The sequence below is a fragment of the Podarcis bocagei genome (genome assembly GCF_964188305.1).
Source record: "Podarcis bocagei genome assembly, chromosome: 3".
In the NCBI taxonomy this organism is placed as follows: domain Eukaryota; kingdom Metazoa; phylum Chordata; class Lepidosauria; order Squamata; family Lacertidae; genus Podarcis; species Podarcis bocagei.
Genome location: NC_138127.1, coordinates 78,613,612 through 78,629,792, shown reverse-complemented (window position 1 = coordinate 78,629,792; position 16,181 = coordinate 78,613,612). Strand labels below are relative to the sequence as shown.

Below are 16,181 nucleotides of genomic sequence, written 5' to 3'. Positions count from 1 at the left end.
AGATCTGCGTATTGTTGTGGTACCTTCACTTTCTCCGTTACTTCCGTCCCTGCTAGGGTAGCTTGGGCTCCTGCTGAACCCTTTCCCTCCCTGCAGTGTTCTAAACAATGTGCGGAACCAAAGGAAACCACTCTCTGATGCCAGCCCACCAGTGGATCATGTAACGCCAGCCAGCTCATCCCCAAAATAATGGGAGCCCCTCCCAAGGTAGCCACATTAAACGCTATCAGTTCCGTGTGCCTTGCCACCTTCATTGTCATTGGGACGGTCTGCAAGCTGACTTCCCCTCCCAACAGCTCCCTGCCATCGATCGTGGTCACCTGTAGGGGGTTGCTTAAAGGGATCGTCTGTATCTGGTGTTCAGCTGCAAACTCCTTGCTCATGAAATTGCAGGAGCTGCCTGAGTCCAACAGCGCCTTAATCTTCAGAGGGTATCCGTTTTGCAACTCTAGTGACACCTCTATCACTAGGGCAGGTTTGGGGGGTTCTGGCGTGGGCACTTTCACTGCTCTTTGGCCTGGCTGCTGTGCCCCGACGGTGGCAGCCAGGCGTTGGCTTTTACTTGCTCCGATATCTCTTCCACTCCTCCCTCAACAGCTCCCACCATTCCTTGCCATTCCTTCCTCTGGGGGCAGACTCTGGCAAAGTGACCTGGCTGTTGGCAGAGATAGCATTTCCGGGCGCCTTTTCCCTCCTTCCTACCCCCTTCGCTGGGCTTTGAAACTGCGCGCGCGCGCGCTGTTCCGATTTCCATCGGCTCTGCCGGCGGGAAAGCTGGCTCAGGAATGTCTGGAATGCGGAACTCCTTCCAACGTTCCCCTTTACCTTCCCGCCTCTCCAAGGCTCTCGCCTCCTGGCGCGCTCCTATGGTCAGCGCAGATTTGGTCAGCTGATCCATAGACACCGCCCTGGGGCTCCGGGACAGTTCGTCTTTCACAGCCGAAGAAAGACCTTCTTCAAATAGCATCTGAATGGGTGCCGCCGATAAATCCCACCCCAATCTGTGAACCAGCATGGTAAACTCAGTCCAGTACTCACGGACAGATCTGCTCCCCTGCTTGCAAGCCATTAGCTGTCTGCGCACCACTCCCTCCTCAATATCGCTGGAAAACATGATATCCATTGCACGAAAGAACTTCATGGTGTCCTTTAGGACGTCATTGTGCGTTGCCATCAGGGGTCTAACCCAGTCCCTCGCCCCCCGCTCAAGATGCCCAATCACGAAAGCAACTCGCGATTCCTCATCAGGGAATTCATCAAACTGCACATTAAGGGCATATTGCATCTCTGTCCTAAAGGCATGGTAGTCCTTGGGGTCCCCCCCAAACTTCTGCACCAATCCTGGTACCTTTCTGGTGAACTGGGTGGCTCTCCCCTTCTTGTCTGCATCCTGAGCCCTTCTCTCCTCAAGCCTCGCCGTCTGCAGCGCAAGTTGGATTTCCAACGCTCGGTACCTTTCTTCCAAGCTTGGACCAGCTCCAACCCCTGCTCCTTCGGTTCCGGCTGGGTCGCTCATGATGCCTTCTCCTGCACAAACAGCTTACAAAGACTGTCGGAATGCTGTGATGGGATGATTAGCTGCTTGTGCGTAAAATCGTGCTCCCTCAGAGTTTGTGCCACTCCACAAACCTCTGTGTGTGACAGAGCTCCACAAACATGTCTGCCCTAGTCACTCGTAGATTCCGACAGTGGTTGTTTTCGGAATCGTCTCCAACATAAGAGCTCCTTAACGGAAACCCGCCTTCTGGACTCACGGCGTGACAGTTTCCGGCGAGGCGTGGGTCTCCCTATGGGAGCTTCAGATACCTCCCCACTGTTCTCGCTGGAAGCGTCTCTGAGCCCTCCCTCCTGCTCGCATTCCCTCAGAGATCCACTCCTCCCCCTGCTGGTTCCTGCTTCAGCTGTTGAGTCTCTTCCTTCCTCCCTGAGCCCCTCCACCACCTGTTCCTCCGATGGCAGTTCCCTGACAATACCAAAGTTATATAAAGAAATAGAAGATAAAAGATATAAGAAGATTCAAAAAGTTGGTTACATAGCCTTCGGATTCCAAGATTCCCCCTCCCTTCCCCGGTTTGAATTCCCCATGTCCATCAGTCTGTGTGTTATCGGCCTGGAGGTCTCAAGTCCACAGCCAAATTTTTCTCATTCCACCTTGCCGGTTTTCTTTAAATTTATTTGTTTTATTGATGTTTAACTTCAAAAATCCAGTCTAATAGAGGCCTTTAGTTTCCTTGGTCTTTGTTGCTCCTCCCATTGTTCTTTCCGTGTCGTAGTTGGTCCTTTGTTCTTTTTATTCCTTACTTTCTCAAGTTTCTTGTCTTGTTCAGCTGCTAAAACGTTCTTATTCCAAAATCTAGTATCTCTACAGAGGTTTGTTATTCAGGAACAAAAACTTACGTCCAGTCCCTTCCTTTCTTCAATAGAAAATTCTATTGTCTCCTTTTAATATAAACACCTCTGTAGACAAAATAGTATTTCAGTTTTGCAGCTTTCCCAGAAGATAAAACCTGTGCACATCCCAGAGTAGTTTCCCACATACGACCGCTTGTAATGTCCCGAAACCCCTCTAGGGGGATTGCAGTAACTTTGTATCCTCTAATCCAAAAGTCAAATTGTTGTTTCTTTTTTCCCCCAACAGTTTGTATCCATATTATATCAAATTGTAACAGAATTAACCAGCAAAATACTTGTAACAAAGTCCTCTTTATATTCTCAAGATTTGACAGCTACTTTGACAGCTGTCAAATTCTCCGTCTCTCTTCGCCAGGTTCTACGAATTGCCCCGGTTCCCGGGGGGGTTGCCTTTTCCTCTCACCCTCCACTTTTCTCCTTCAGCACAATTCTTGTAATTTCGCATCGTGGAATTAATAATTTTTATCAGCAATAAACTTCTGGATCGATCTTGGTTGCCCAGTCCTTGTTTTAGCATGTTTACAATCAGGGGGGGACTGACTTCCTTTTTAGATCGCCCCCGCTCGTGCCGAATCCGAAAAAAATTCTTTTTTTCTCCTTTTATACCCGGTTATCCAATTACTCACGGGTTGTTGTTAAAAGTCCGAATTTCCAATGGAAGAAGCCAGCGCTCTCCGTCGAATGGCATGCGGCTGCGCTCGGCAGGGGAAGCGGAGGACTCACAGCACCACGCCGCTCCCCGGCACCCGATCCGAAGCCTTTAAAAAGGCTCCTTCACGAGTCGGGAGGGCGCTATCGGTGCCAGCCGAGTCACCATGTCCACGGGCTCCGTGCCCGTGGTTTTTAAGGGTCCCCGCGTCGCCGGCGCGGTAGGACCCAGCCCCTGCCGAGCAGACTCCCTCTGGAGCTCGGAGGGAGTCCGCCATTCGGCGATGGCGCCAACCCGGAAGTCCGAAAATTTAATTAATTTTTTAAAATTAATACTAATGTGTACTTAATAAGTACCAGCTTAAACAATGGAAACAAAATACCAAATTTCTGCTGTAGTGATAACCAAATGTACAGATACAGTCATTTCTGTTTATTTTTATCTTGAACCAGATGCACTAACCAAAATTGACAAAAACAGATTAAAGTTTCTTCATCTTCCTGTCCTAGAGAATTAGATGTCGCTCACCTAGTATTATGGGCTTAAACTCCTCAGTCACTGTAATTATCCTTCTCCTCCTTGCTTGCACATTACAAAAGCATCCCGTCACCCCCATGGATCTCTCTCCATAGAAGGTGGTGAGCGGAGCTCAGGTGGAGACAGAGCTATAAGAGAAAGGCACAGGCAAAAGAAAAAGGCCAATATTGGTCTACAGTTTTTGCCTGCATCTGTCTCTGAAAATGGTGGTGAGATGATTTGCCCCTCCTCCTCCCCACTTGCCGCTGCTGTTGGAGCCAGTCACTCCATCACCACAATCCAGAGACAGACACAGGCAGAAGTTGAAAATCCATTCTAGGTCCTTTCCAAACCTTTAAATCTTCATCTGTGTGCTTCTTGCCTCCTCCCTCTTCCTCCCCCAACCCCAGTTGCCTGTAAGTTGTACTCTTTACACTCCTCATTGCCAATATCCCCAGTTTTTTTAAAAAGACTTTAGGGAATGCCTGGGCACACCCCTTGGACACCCCTATGACAAGACCCAGCCACAAAGGACACTAAATACATGTCTTGTTTACCATACCAGCAAAAGGACTAGTGAATGAAGCATTTACACCTAGAAGTGCTTCATGTAGTCTGATACGTCAGAAAATTATAATAGTTTGGGCATGCCTTGTGTGGCTTTTATATATTTTTTCCTTTAAGCAATACACCCTCATTCTATGTCTTTAATTATTCTTTAAATTCATCTCTGTTTCAAAAAATAGTTCATCATATGGTACAGATAGTTACACCTCAGGACACGCAAGTCCAAAGCTCTCCTGGGGGGCAGAACTAGTCGCATCATTCTTTGGATCATAGTGCTTGTCTCTGTAAAAAAGGAAATGTAATGACAAGACATAACCACAGCAATAATGCTACAATAGAAAATACCTTTTTTCAAATTTTCTTCCCAAGATTTCGATCCAGGTGCTGGAGATTCTTCTTGGGAATCAAAAGAAGATTCCATGGGAAGCACTGCGTTATATGACTGGCGAAGTAACATATGGAGGCCGTGTAACTGACAATTGGGATCGTCGGTGCATTCTTAACATTTTGGATAATTTCTATAACCCTTCTGTATTGCAGGAGGACTTTGCTTACACTACTGATTGGGTAGGGGAAGCCATTTATTTTTTCATTATTTTACAGCACTTTAACAACCTGTACATTGTTATATAAAGGGTTGGTTCAGCCCTAACAGGAAATCATGGTTTCCTACTACTGTATGTGCATGCACCATAGCAAGACTTAGGATCACATTTTACCCTCCCTTCTCACCTGTGTCCCTCTTTTGCATGCAAAAGGAGGAGATTAAAAACTTTCTATTGTGATTTTAAACTAACCACAGTTCTCTGTTATAAAACTGTAGTCAAAAAGGGTCTAAGTGCCAGATGTGATACTCTTATTTTGGCTGTTTTGTACATTTCGGTCCAAAAGACTTGTTTTGCATGGACAGCTCTGCACTGCAGAGACATCGCTCACCTACGAGCATCTTAATGCTTCTGTCTCTCTCTAGACTGGAACCCAATATACACTGCCAAGAGGAGAAAAAGGCAGAACCAGCCATGGAAAAACTGTTATCTGGACTCAGGGAACTCTGTGTCAGGAGCTTGTCCTACTCTCAAGTAGGACCCTGGCAGAGACACATGCCCGACTGACATGTTCCCTTCCTCATGGTCGATCATTCGGGAGCTTCAAAAGCTTTCTTCTGCCCAAACATCACAGCAACTGATGCCAACAGACATTGACACAATCAGGGATCCACAGAGTCTTCGCAGCTTTTGTAACAGACCTCAGCAACTCAGTGTTTTGGCTTATCTACTTTATTTACAAATAAACACACACGGAGCACTGCAACATGGCTCCCTCTCTCTCTAGCATCAGACAGCAAAGAAAAAAAAACAAAGGACAATAGTCCCACTTCACGGAACACAGTAACACAAACATCCTGTTTCTGTCACTTCCCACTCTGTGGAGTCAAAACATACACCGACAAAAATCCCATGACTGCAATCATGGAGCAGGAATTCTAACACTGGCTGGCTAGAGCATATGAGAGTTTAAATGACCAGTCAGGCTCAAACCATGGCTTCAGAACCTTGTTTCTTCTCTTAGAGTGAATTCCCTGAGTTCAGACATATTTGATAACCAGGGACAGCCCAGGACGTCTTTCCACTAGAGACAAAACCCCCAGTGTTGTCCCCCACCTCCTGCCCCCCCCCACCTGGCGACTGGCACTTGCTTGCCACCTACTGCTCCTCAACCCCAGAGGTGTGCTCATGGATGGTGGTTGAATGCTCCTCTACTCATCCCTGGGCTGCCCTGAAGAGGGTGACCAGAAGGAAGGTGGTGGCCCAAGGGCAAGTAGAAGAGTGTGCCACTGCAGCCATCAGGGCCAAGGAGCACCTAGCAGCAGTAAACGCCTGGCAGTGGCAAGTACGGAGTGCCAGGTTCCTGGTGGCAAGAGGCAGGAAGTGGCAGTGGGGGGGGTGCCTGTTCCAGTTGTGAGAGGGGGTGCATGATGGTGTGGGGAGTGGTGGCACTATTGCTGGCAGTGAAGCGGCTGGAGGTGCAGCAGCAGCACCCCCCCAATGAAACACTGGTTTGTCTTGCCACTTTGGGTGGCAGCTCCTACCTCGCCATCTCCCAAAGCACATACATCCTGCCTGTGCAACGTGCTGCCATCTGCCTTATTGCAGGGCAGATTCGAGGGGAAACCATACGTGGAATGAGTCTGCCCCTACGGCTTGATGGAGGTAGAAACTGTATCTCATGCCTTGTTACGCTCCCGTATTTATCACTCCTGTTATACAAAAATCTGCAAATGGGTTCGAACTTCAATGTCCAAAACTCCTGGTAGAAGACAAGGATCTAGAGATTATGCTAAGGGTGGCCAAATTCTGTGCGACTGTCATAAAACTTAGGGAACAAGCTGTACTACCAAAATGATTAGGGTTTTAAATGATAATTTTAGGTTATATTTTAGTGATCAAGATTTAATATATTTTTAAACTGCCGCTATATCTGAATTGTCTCTGTTATACCCAATTGCAATTCAATGTATTCCTGTTGTATTTTATGATTTTCCTGATATTGTAAGTGACCTGGATCTGGTCTGTGACCGTAATAATAAAATTCTATTCTATCCTGCCTGTGAAAGTTCATAGGCCTATACTAGGAAATAAATATCATTCAGAATATACTTGACATTCCTACCGATGCAATGTTCCCTAGCTTTGTGAGCAAACTTATTTTGTGTGGATCTATTCTTGAAGGTGAATTCTGATCTACCTTGAACAATGGCTCTATTTGGTTTCTAGTGTTCTCCTGTGAGGATGTGGGCTGAAGACATTAGTAGATGAAAAGCATTTTTCATTGGTTTTGCAGGTATATCAACCCATATCTGAAAAAGATACTTTGAAAGATTGCAGAGCCTATCTACGATCTCTTCCAGAGAGCGATTCTCCAGAACTCTTTGGAATGCATCATTGTGCAGAAAGAGCATACCTAAAGTCTCAAGCACAGTTATTTATTGAGTCAGTTGCCAGGACTCAACCAGCAATGACTACAGACACTCTCATCATCAGGTCACTCTTTGTAGATTTCTTCTTCTGTTTCTGGAATATGACCACAAACTAACAGAGTTAAGCATGCTTAAGTCCCCTAACCTTACACAGAACAGAGAAGAGAAAAGATCCCATTACTGACTCCGCTCGTTGCAGCTTCTCACCTCTTCTAATTTCCTTTTGTTGTTCATTTTCCCAACACCTTCTCGGAGTTACATGTGGGATTGACAACATAAACATGAGAATATTAGCATTAACCAATTTTTGCATATGTAATATGCAAAATCAGGTGCACTACCCCACAAAGAATGCCTAGGATTATTTATTTGACAATGAACAATGAGCAACATGCAGTGAAACAAGGGGGGCATTAACTTGATTGATAATGATTGATAACTCTAAGACATTGGGTGTTTATCTGTTTGTTCTAGTGGCAGAAAGACTCCAGATGAAATAGTATTGGAAATAGCATCTGACATTCAAATTAGGCTACCACTGACTGTAGAAGTTATGGGACAGACACCTGAAACTGAACCCAAAGAAAAAGTTACATTTGAAAGCTTCAAGTCAGGCTCAGTTTGGGCTGCACTTGCAAAGGTTGCAAAAGGTCAGAACTTTGATTCACATAATATAAAATTAAATTTAGCTTTATCTTTATCTTGCAAGAAGGAATATATGTATATATAGTTCTGGTCTGTTTATTATTGTTGAGAATACATAATGAGGAATAAAATCAATAAATAATAATAAAATATATAGCACTCCAACATCTAAGATTAGGTGATTTCTCCTAGTTAGCAATTTGATGCTGAGTGTTGGCAGTGAGTATTCTTACATGGAAGCAGGAGGAATTTATGGCATTGTGTCACAGCTGGAATATCTTGGAACTAAATGCATAAGAATTAGTCCAGAATTTGATCAGGGGTGTGTATCTGTAGGCAAACACCTTCTCTCTTAGTTAAACCTTTTAACAACTATGTTTCTAGCTACTTTTAATTGATGTGCTTTATTGAATATGCTGTTAATTTATTGCTTTATTACTGTGGTTAATGACACTTATTTTATGTTGACTGTTTGATATTTTTCAGTGTTTTTGCTTGTCTTTAAGTTTTTGTAATTTTAAAACTTTAATAATAATTTTGCGATTCTTTAGCTTTGTGTTTCTTGTTGTATGCTGCTTTTAGAGGACTTGTCTGGAAAGGTCCCCTAAAAATGTTTTAAATAAGTAAATACTGTAAGTTGGTACTGACCAGTATGCCGGAAGCAGAAGATCCAAATAGTGTCCCCTCTCTAAGAAAAAATATAATGATATTTGTATATTATTGACAGTTTTCTGCCTTTTAGTAGTGCCCCAAATATTCAGCTTGATGCAGCTAACTTGCTCTACTTATCAGTGAGATAACCAGTGGGTCTTATTTTCTATTGTAGGTCCTAGTTCTTTTATGAGTTCAACTTTGCTAATTGTTTTGCATCAGGAGATTAAAAGGTATAATCATTTATTATCCATAATAATGCAGTCATTACATGGACTTCAACAAGGTATCAAAGGCGAGATTATCTTTACCACAGCACTAGAAGAGCTTTATAATTCAGTATTGAAAAACAAAGTTCCTGAACTGTGGCAGGTAGGTGAACAGTTTCTCTGTGAATCAAAAAATAAACTTTTAGGATGAGATTATGGACTTAGCTACATTGGCCCCCAAAAAGCACTTTATATATGTTGTATGTGCATTATAGCACTACAACACAAGATGGCGCTGTGGAGTTTCGTTTTTGCCAACCTGATTTCTCATACAAAATTTACAATGCGTTTAACTGAAACACTGCTTTGATGTGTCTACTTCCAGCCCCAGTTGTAGCTGTCCACCTGCAGAACAGACTTTTGCTCACCAAATGTGATTTCCCCTTCTTTGCTTCCCCATTGCAGTCTCTGCATGTCCACCAAAGAAAACCAGAAAGGAGATACTATATCTCAACCCTAGATTGTGATTTGTTTCACTGTAACTAACTACACTCACTAGCTAGCCTCAAATCATGGTTTGTTGTAGTATTAGTTATCATGGTTTATTCAAGTGAAACAAACCAGTTTGCCTGTCTGCAGGGATCTCACCTGTTACCCAAGAATTCTCCAAGATTATAGATAGAGGCTCTGAGATCACATCCTTAAGCTTTTTGAATCAGCCTTATTTTTTTAGTAACTTACAGAGTCTCTGTTTTCAAGTCATAGAACCGCCTTAAAGTCCAGAATGCATGTCTAACTACACTCAGCTTTACCTTGCCTCTGTATAATGAAACCCGAGGACATGATTACTTCATCACAAGGTTCCCAGTATTTCTACTTTGTTAATCAGTTCCTCTCTGTTGGTGAGGATCAGGTCCAAGACAGCTGATCCCCCTTAGTCCTGATACGACGATTCCCTAGCAGTTCACAAAACCAGAATGGAATCCTGGCAGTAATTCTTAACATCTTCAGAATCTCAGCAGTCTATTTTTATTTTTCTCTTTAAAAGTGGGTTTCTAGCCTCCATAGTAAAAAAACTGCTTGAGTGGACAATGCCTTTTAAATCACATAAAGTTGTTTCTTTCCATACTATTTCCAGCTGCCAGGGGTTGAGTAGGGTTTCCATGTCCTGTATAGTGTGGGGGGGGGGTTGCATGCATCTGCTCAGAGATTACACAACTCTTTTACCTGAGTGGGAAGAATGAATGATCAATTTTATTTTTGTAAATTTTAAAAACATGATATTGTGCTTTTTCTCCTATTACGTAACAGCAACATTCCTATAAATCACTTAAACCTCTGGGATCCTGGATTGATGACCTTGTTTTACGAGTGACTTTCTTTTCCATGTGGGCTAAACAAGTTATCACCTTTATGGAATCAAGGTAAAATGCAAAATATTAGAACAGTAAAGATTCTGGTGAAGTATATAAAGAAATGGCTTTGGCAAGAGTAGAGTTAAAATGCCACGGTTAACATACATTGGAATTGCAAATTTTCTGATACCTACTATAGAAATCCAGAAACAAATTATGAACATGACATATCCAGTGCAGGCAAATTCCTATTTTGAACCTGATACGTATGTGGGATCTGCAGCAAAGTGTTGGATTTGGACTGCTCCTGTTCAAGTTCTCAGCCACTCCCTTCCATTCCCTTTCCCTTCCATATTTTCTATTTTTCCTGTAAAAGTCAGCTGGCATTCTATGTCCATAGTTCTTGGATCAGTAGTGGGGTGCAGGAGGCCCCTCTTTGGGTCTTTCTCTCTAAAGTTTTTTTTCTTTTGTATCTCTGTAAATCTTGGGCACTACTGCTGCTTCACAAATAACTGCGTCCATTCAGAGCTGTGCTGTAACTTCTGAATCTTCCCCAGACCTGCCTTTTTCTTTAATAATCAATTCATCCTTCTGGATGATGGGCACATGTGGAAAGGGAGAAAGAACCACCTCTACTGTTATGTATACTTGTTGTTCTCATTCCATTTTTCATTCCTCGGAAAGGCCGTTGTTTGGATAATGGATGGCATTCTTCACAGGTTAATGCCTTCATCTGGAAGGAATTGGTGGGATCTACTGAAGCCTTGCGGCTCGTCTCACCAGACTGAACCAGCTTGCAGTTTACAGTATTTGTTTATTTACTGAATTTGTATACCGCCCATCTGAAGATCCCAGGGTGATTGATTCACAGAATAAAATCACAAAGTACATAATAAAAACAACAAACCAAGCCAATAACCCCCCTGCCCAGAAACACATTTACAAGAATATAGTCTGTTAATCAGCCAAATTAATGTGACCTGTCCCATTATTTTAAACTACCCCCCCATGTTCCTCCCTATGCTCCTATGCCATAGGCACTGCTGTTGTGCAGTTTGCCTTCCCTTTTGCTCTTAGCCCTGACTTCATGAAAATCTAGGATTGTGATGTGGTACTAGAAATCCTCCAATAGGGGCTGCATGATGACACTCTTATATTTACTCTTACATGTGTATGGATTGTACTTTTATAGTGGTTAAGCCTTTGGCTAGTGCAGATTGTCATTATTTATTGTATTGTATAATTGACCATTTAAAACCATAATTAATATATACTTCTAAACTTATCATTCTTAAAGGCATCAGTATTTAGTGGTACTTCAGAAGCTAACCAAAACAACTATGCAACCTGGTGAGGAACTTGACCCCTTTGATGGCAGCTCTCAGGCACACCCCAGCTGCTTTTGGCTTCCAGCTTTCTTCTTTCCACAAGGTACATAATTTCATGGACAGTTACTATTTTCAGCAGTGTATAGATAAGGAGTGGGGAACTGTGGCTGCCTACCAGGTCATTGTTAGGGGTTGGCATAGCAGGGGCTGAGTCTTTCGTCTCTTGTGCCAGGCCCCAGATTTCATGTCCCTCCCCTTTTTCCAAAACTTTTTTTTTTAATAAGGAAGTCCTCATAGGGTGGCTTGGTGCACTGCAAAGTGCAGTGCCGGTGAGGCCCCAGACACTTGCCCCCTTAATTTGCTTTCCAGCTGAGGCACAGATTTTATTGATCTGTGGTGCTGGGTAGCATATGTGGATCATTTTGGCTGGTGACAGGAAGCCATCAAGACAAAGATTCTCTGCTGGGTGCAGAGGGGTGGAGCCCCACCCTGGGCAGTTAGCAAAAGACAAGAGAGCTGGGAGGGAGGAGTTTCAGAATTGCAGTGGGCTCATGTAAGCAAGAGGAAAAATAGTTTTGTTTCGGGGAATTAGTTTGCAAGTTGGAGAAAAGGGAGTCACAGCACAATGTGGATTGACAGTTTGAACCCAACATAGCAGCCATGAGAGAAACAGGACCCTTCTAGAATGTAAACTGGAAGTCCCCACACCCAATCCTAAACTCAGGTTGTATATATGTGTAAATAAACCATATACAGGCAACCCCCGTTTTAGGCATGACCAATATGCACAGTGCCAAACCCAGAACCAGGGGTGCCAACTTGAATAAAATATTGTGGGAGCCCAGGTAAGCTCTGCCCTAAATAATCGGCCACATGACGTAGTGCACACACACCATTTGAATGGGAACGTCTATCAATTTTTGTGGGGACCCTGCCCCCTCAACTATGGGGGCCGAAGCCCCCATGGCCCCTAGGAGATGGCTCCTATGCCCAGAACTGACCCGGAAATGTAATAAAAGACTTCACTAAAAGGGTGGGGCAGGGTGAGGCGAAGGCAGAATGGGGTGTTTCAGTTACACAATTTCACGCAAGCATGCTGTGACCCGGAACACAAGCCCTGCACAAATCGGGGCTTGCCTATACCATAAAGACCCCATAGTCTACTCTGTGCCTTGTTGTCCAACAGGCACAGACCCTGGTAAGTAGGCTTGGTACCCCTGGAGTCTCGCGCCACTCAGATTGGGGTGGCGTGCAACAATATGTTTAAACGTTTGTACAAAACATATTGCAATGCTGAAAAGGGTTCAGAAAAGGGCGACCAAGATGATCAAAGGTTTGGAGCAACTTCCCTATGAAGAAAGATTACATTTGGGGCTTTTTAGTTTAAGAAAAAGAGTAAGAGGACATGATAGGTGTGCATAAGGTGTGCATAGTGTGAAGGAAAAGTGGATAAAGATTTTTCCTTTTTAGTCAACTAAAGCTGACTAAAGCCTAGTCTCACACCTCTTGCTCCAACATGTACTCACAAACTCATACATGTATTTTATTCCTGCAGGATTTCTTACTGCAGTTCTTCAGAATTACGCTCGGCAGAAAGAATTGCCAGTGGATTCTCTTAATTTTATCCACAAAGTTCTTCCATTCGTTCAGGATGAAGATCAGAGTCTTAGATTTTTCAGCGCAAAAGAAGCTATAATAAACAAAGCATTTAAGGTAAGAAAATAAGAGCACATGTAACATAATGGTTAATGAGCTTTGAGCTGGATGATTAATCTAAGTCATTGTTATGGCCTTATACAATGTCTTTTTAAAAAAAATACTGAGAAAATGTATGTGATATGTTCTCATCATATTGGGAAGATACTATTGAAGAGTGTCTGGAACACATTTCTGAAACAACATAGAGAAGAAAATCCTATGGGGGAAAGTTGCAGGGGCAGGTTAGGGTGTGAATACCCTTCTAATTCTGCAGTGCCGAAGTATTTTCCTTCTGAAGCACAGTTACTTCATTTTCAAAGGAAAAGGAACCACTTTCTGCAACTCTCAAATGAATTCCTGCCAGGACTCAATAATTCTACACACACACACAAAAATTTGAGCATCAAGAGACACTTTAAAGTAAAGGGTAAAGGGACCCCTGACCATTAGGTCCAGTCAAGACACTCTGGGGTTGCAGCGCTCATCTCGCTTTATTGGCCGAGGGAGCCGGCATACAGCTTCCGGGTCATGTGGCCAGCATGACTAAGCCGCTTCTGGTGAACCAGAGCAGCGCACGGAAATGCCGTTTACCTTCCCGCCAGAGCGGTACCTATTTATCTACTTGCACTTTGACGTGCTTTCGAACTGCTAGGTGGGCAGGAGCAGAAACCGAGCAACGGGAGCTCATCCCGTCACGGGGATTCAAACCACTGACCTTCTGATCGGCAAGTCCTAGGCTCAGTGGTTTAATCCACAGCACCACCCACGTTCCAAGAGACACTTTACTTAAGTTCAAATTCAGTTGGGCCAGCCTCCTTTTGCCCGTTTAAAAAGTACTAGAACACCTTATGCAGGTGAGGGGGAGGGAGGTGGTAGCCAACAGTGTGCTATCCTGATATTGCTGGTGAGAATTGTAGTCCTGCAGCACTTTGAGAGCATCACACTGACTACTCCTGAGCTTCAGCCATGCTTAACATCATATAGGAAGACCAACATACTGTGTTGCCTATCAGTTAAAATGTAATTTACAGGTTACCACTGAATGTAGATGTGAAGGATGGTGTCATGGAGGCTGAACAGCGGTCATTCTACCTCTGTAAAGGATTGCTTCACTAATTGCTGAATGCATGAAAAATTGATACATAACAATGCCTTTTCCATTGGGTTGATAGTGATTTTGTTTGACCAACATAGTACAGTCATACCTTGGATCCCGAATGCCTTGCTATTCGAACGTTTTGGCTCCCAATTGCTGCAAACCCAGAAGTGAGTGTTCCGGTATGCGAACAGTCTTTGGAACCCAAACGTCCAATTGGCTGTAGCCAATCAGAAGCCGCACTTCGGTTTCCAAACGTTTGGGAAATAGAAAGGACTTCCAGAACAGATTCTGTTCAACTTCCGAGGTAGGACTGTAGTACTGACCCACCTGCCAATGCTACCTGTAGGTCAGGTGCCTCTCAGGATAACACCATGACAGCCAGGTCAACTTCCCTATCTTAAAACATTTATATCATCATGTTGTTGTCGTTTAGTCGTATCCGACTCTTCGTGACCCCATGGACCAGAGCACGCCAGGCACTCCTGTCTTCCACTGCCTCCCGCAGTTTGGTCAAACTCATGCTGGTAGCTTCGAGAACACTGTCCAACCATCTCGTCCTCTGTCGTCCCCTTCTCCTTGTGCCCTCCATCTTTCCCAACATCAGGGTCTTTCCCAGGGAGTCTTCTCTTCTCATGAGGTGGCCAAAGTATTGGAGCCTAAGCTTCAGGATCTGTCCTTCCAGTGAGCACTCAGGGCTGATTTCCTTAAGAATGGAGAGGTTTGATCTTCTTGCAGTCCGTGGGACTCTCAAGAGTCTCCTCCAGCACCATAATAGCTGGTCATAAATTTTGAAGGTTTTATGGAGTCTGGTGGACTAAAAACAAACAAGAAAACCCTATCATATGACATTCATCTATCATTTTTGTTGACTTTCAGGAATCTTCTCGGTGTGAAACTGGAGTTATAGTTTGTGGCTTATACATAGATGGTGCTTGCTGGAATCCCACTACAAAGGCATTGGAAGAGCCTGAGCTTCACCAGAGATTTTATCCACTACCAGACATAAATTTTTTACCAAAAAAGGTGATTTAAATAAAATTTACATTCTGTGTTATAAAAGCTCAGGGTGGCAACAGGTAACACTAATGATACAAATTTTGCAAGTTGGGAGCAGCTATATAATCTTATATTTATACCTGAAATGAGAAACATTTGATTTCGTTGTATCATTTTACTACATCATGCACTCCTTTTCTCACCCACTCCCTTATTCTGACTCCAAGTTTCAACCTGTAAAGTGTTTTTGTCCATGTTGCATGTGCCTGGTGTTTATGGCAGTTGTGGTGCATCTGGCTGGCTGTTCTGAATCTATGACGAATTAACAGTGTGCTGTGCTTGTGCAAACAATTGTCAGGCTACTTGTGTAGAAAAAAAGCCCACCCACCGCTCCATCACCAGATGGGTGCTGAAGGTAGAGGCTCATACTAACATCTAGAATCCCTTCCCCCTTAAAAGAGGAGACAGATACGCAAAGTTTGCCTGTTGTGCTGTGATTCCTGCTTCACATATGGGTTTCATGCACATACTGTATACTGTATGTTTTGCGTGCTACTCTTTCATATTCCTCTCATATACAGTCTATTTAAAAGATCGGTGTTATGCTAATATGTATTATTAATTCATCAACACTTCTCTTTTGAAGATGGCCTCCCATGCAAGACCCCATTGTCTAGAGGAGGAAGAAGTCTGGCTACTTTATGAATGTCCACTATACAGGACACCTGAAAGATCAGGAACACTGTCCTCTACAGGTATATCAACTAATTTTATAACAGTAGTTAACCTACCAAGTCTTATAGCACCCAGCCACTGGATAACAAGAGGTGTTGCACTGTTATGCCAACTAGATGACTGAGAAAATTTAAAAAATAATTACCCCTTAAACTTTGATACTCTTCAGACTGTTGGACCAGTTTTGGTAAACTGATGCTTAAGAATAAACAGTATTTATTGTGGTTTTCATAATGATTTATCTTCTCTTTATTTATATAAGCATGGCAGCAGGTTAATTAAACTTATTTGTGTTCAGTCAGATGTGTGTCAAACTAGCCATGTGGTAAAGTTGGACTTCCTCA

General features: G+C 43.5%; 1 protein-coding gene across 8 annotated transcripts in view; it reads left to right on the top strand.

Moving 5' to 3' along the window:
* The window catches only part of DNAH14 (dynein axonemal heavy chain 14), a 149,189-nt gene extending 133,118 nt beyond the window's left edge, over positions 1–16,071 (top strand). For 7 of the 8 annotated variants that reach the window (XM_081186336.1, XM_081186339.1, XM_081186340.1 and 4 more), the window contains 9 exons: positions 4,514–4,711; positions 6,986–7,185; positions 7,596–7,771; positions 8,593–8,789; positions 9,938–10,050; positions 11,279–11,412; positions 12,865–13,022; positions 14,983–15,129; positions 15,749–16,071. In XM_081186336.1, coding sequence (XP_081042462.1) covers positions 4,514–4,711; positions 6,986–7,185; positions 7,596–7,771; positions 8,593–8,789; positions 9,938–10,050; positions 11,279–11,412; positions 12,865–13,022; positions 14,983–15,129; positions 15,749–15,961 — 1,536 coding nt within the window. In that variant the 3' untranslated portion in view covers positions 15,962–16,071. Of the gene's footprint in view, positions 1–4,513; positions 4,712–6,985; positions 7,186–7,595; positions 7,772–8,592; positions 8,790–9,937; positions 10,051–11,278; positions 11,413–12,864; positions 13,023–14,982; positions 15,130–15,748 lie in introns of those variants that run through there. The other variant, XM_081186342.1, reaches the window with a different exon arrangement.
* Positions 16,072–16,181: the final 110 nt, after the last annotated feature.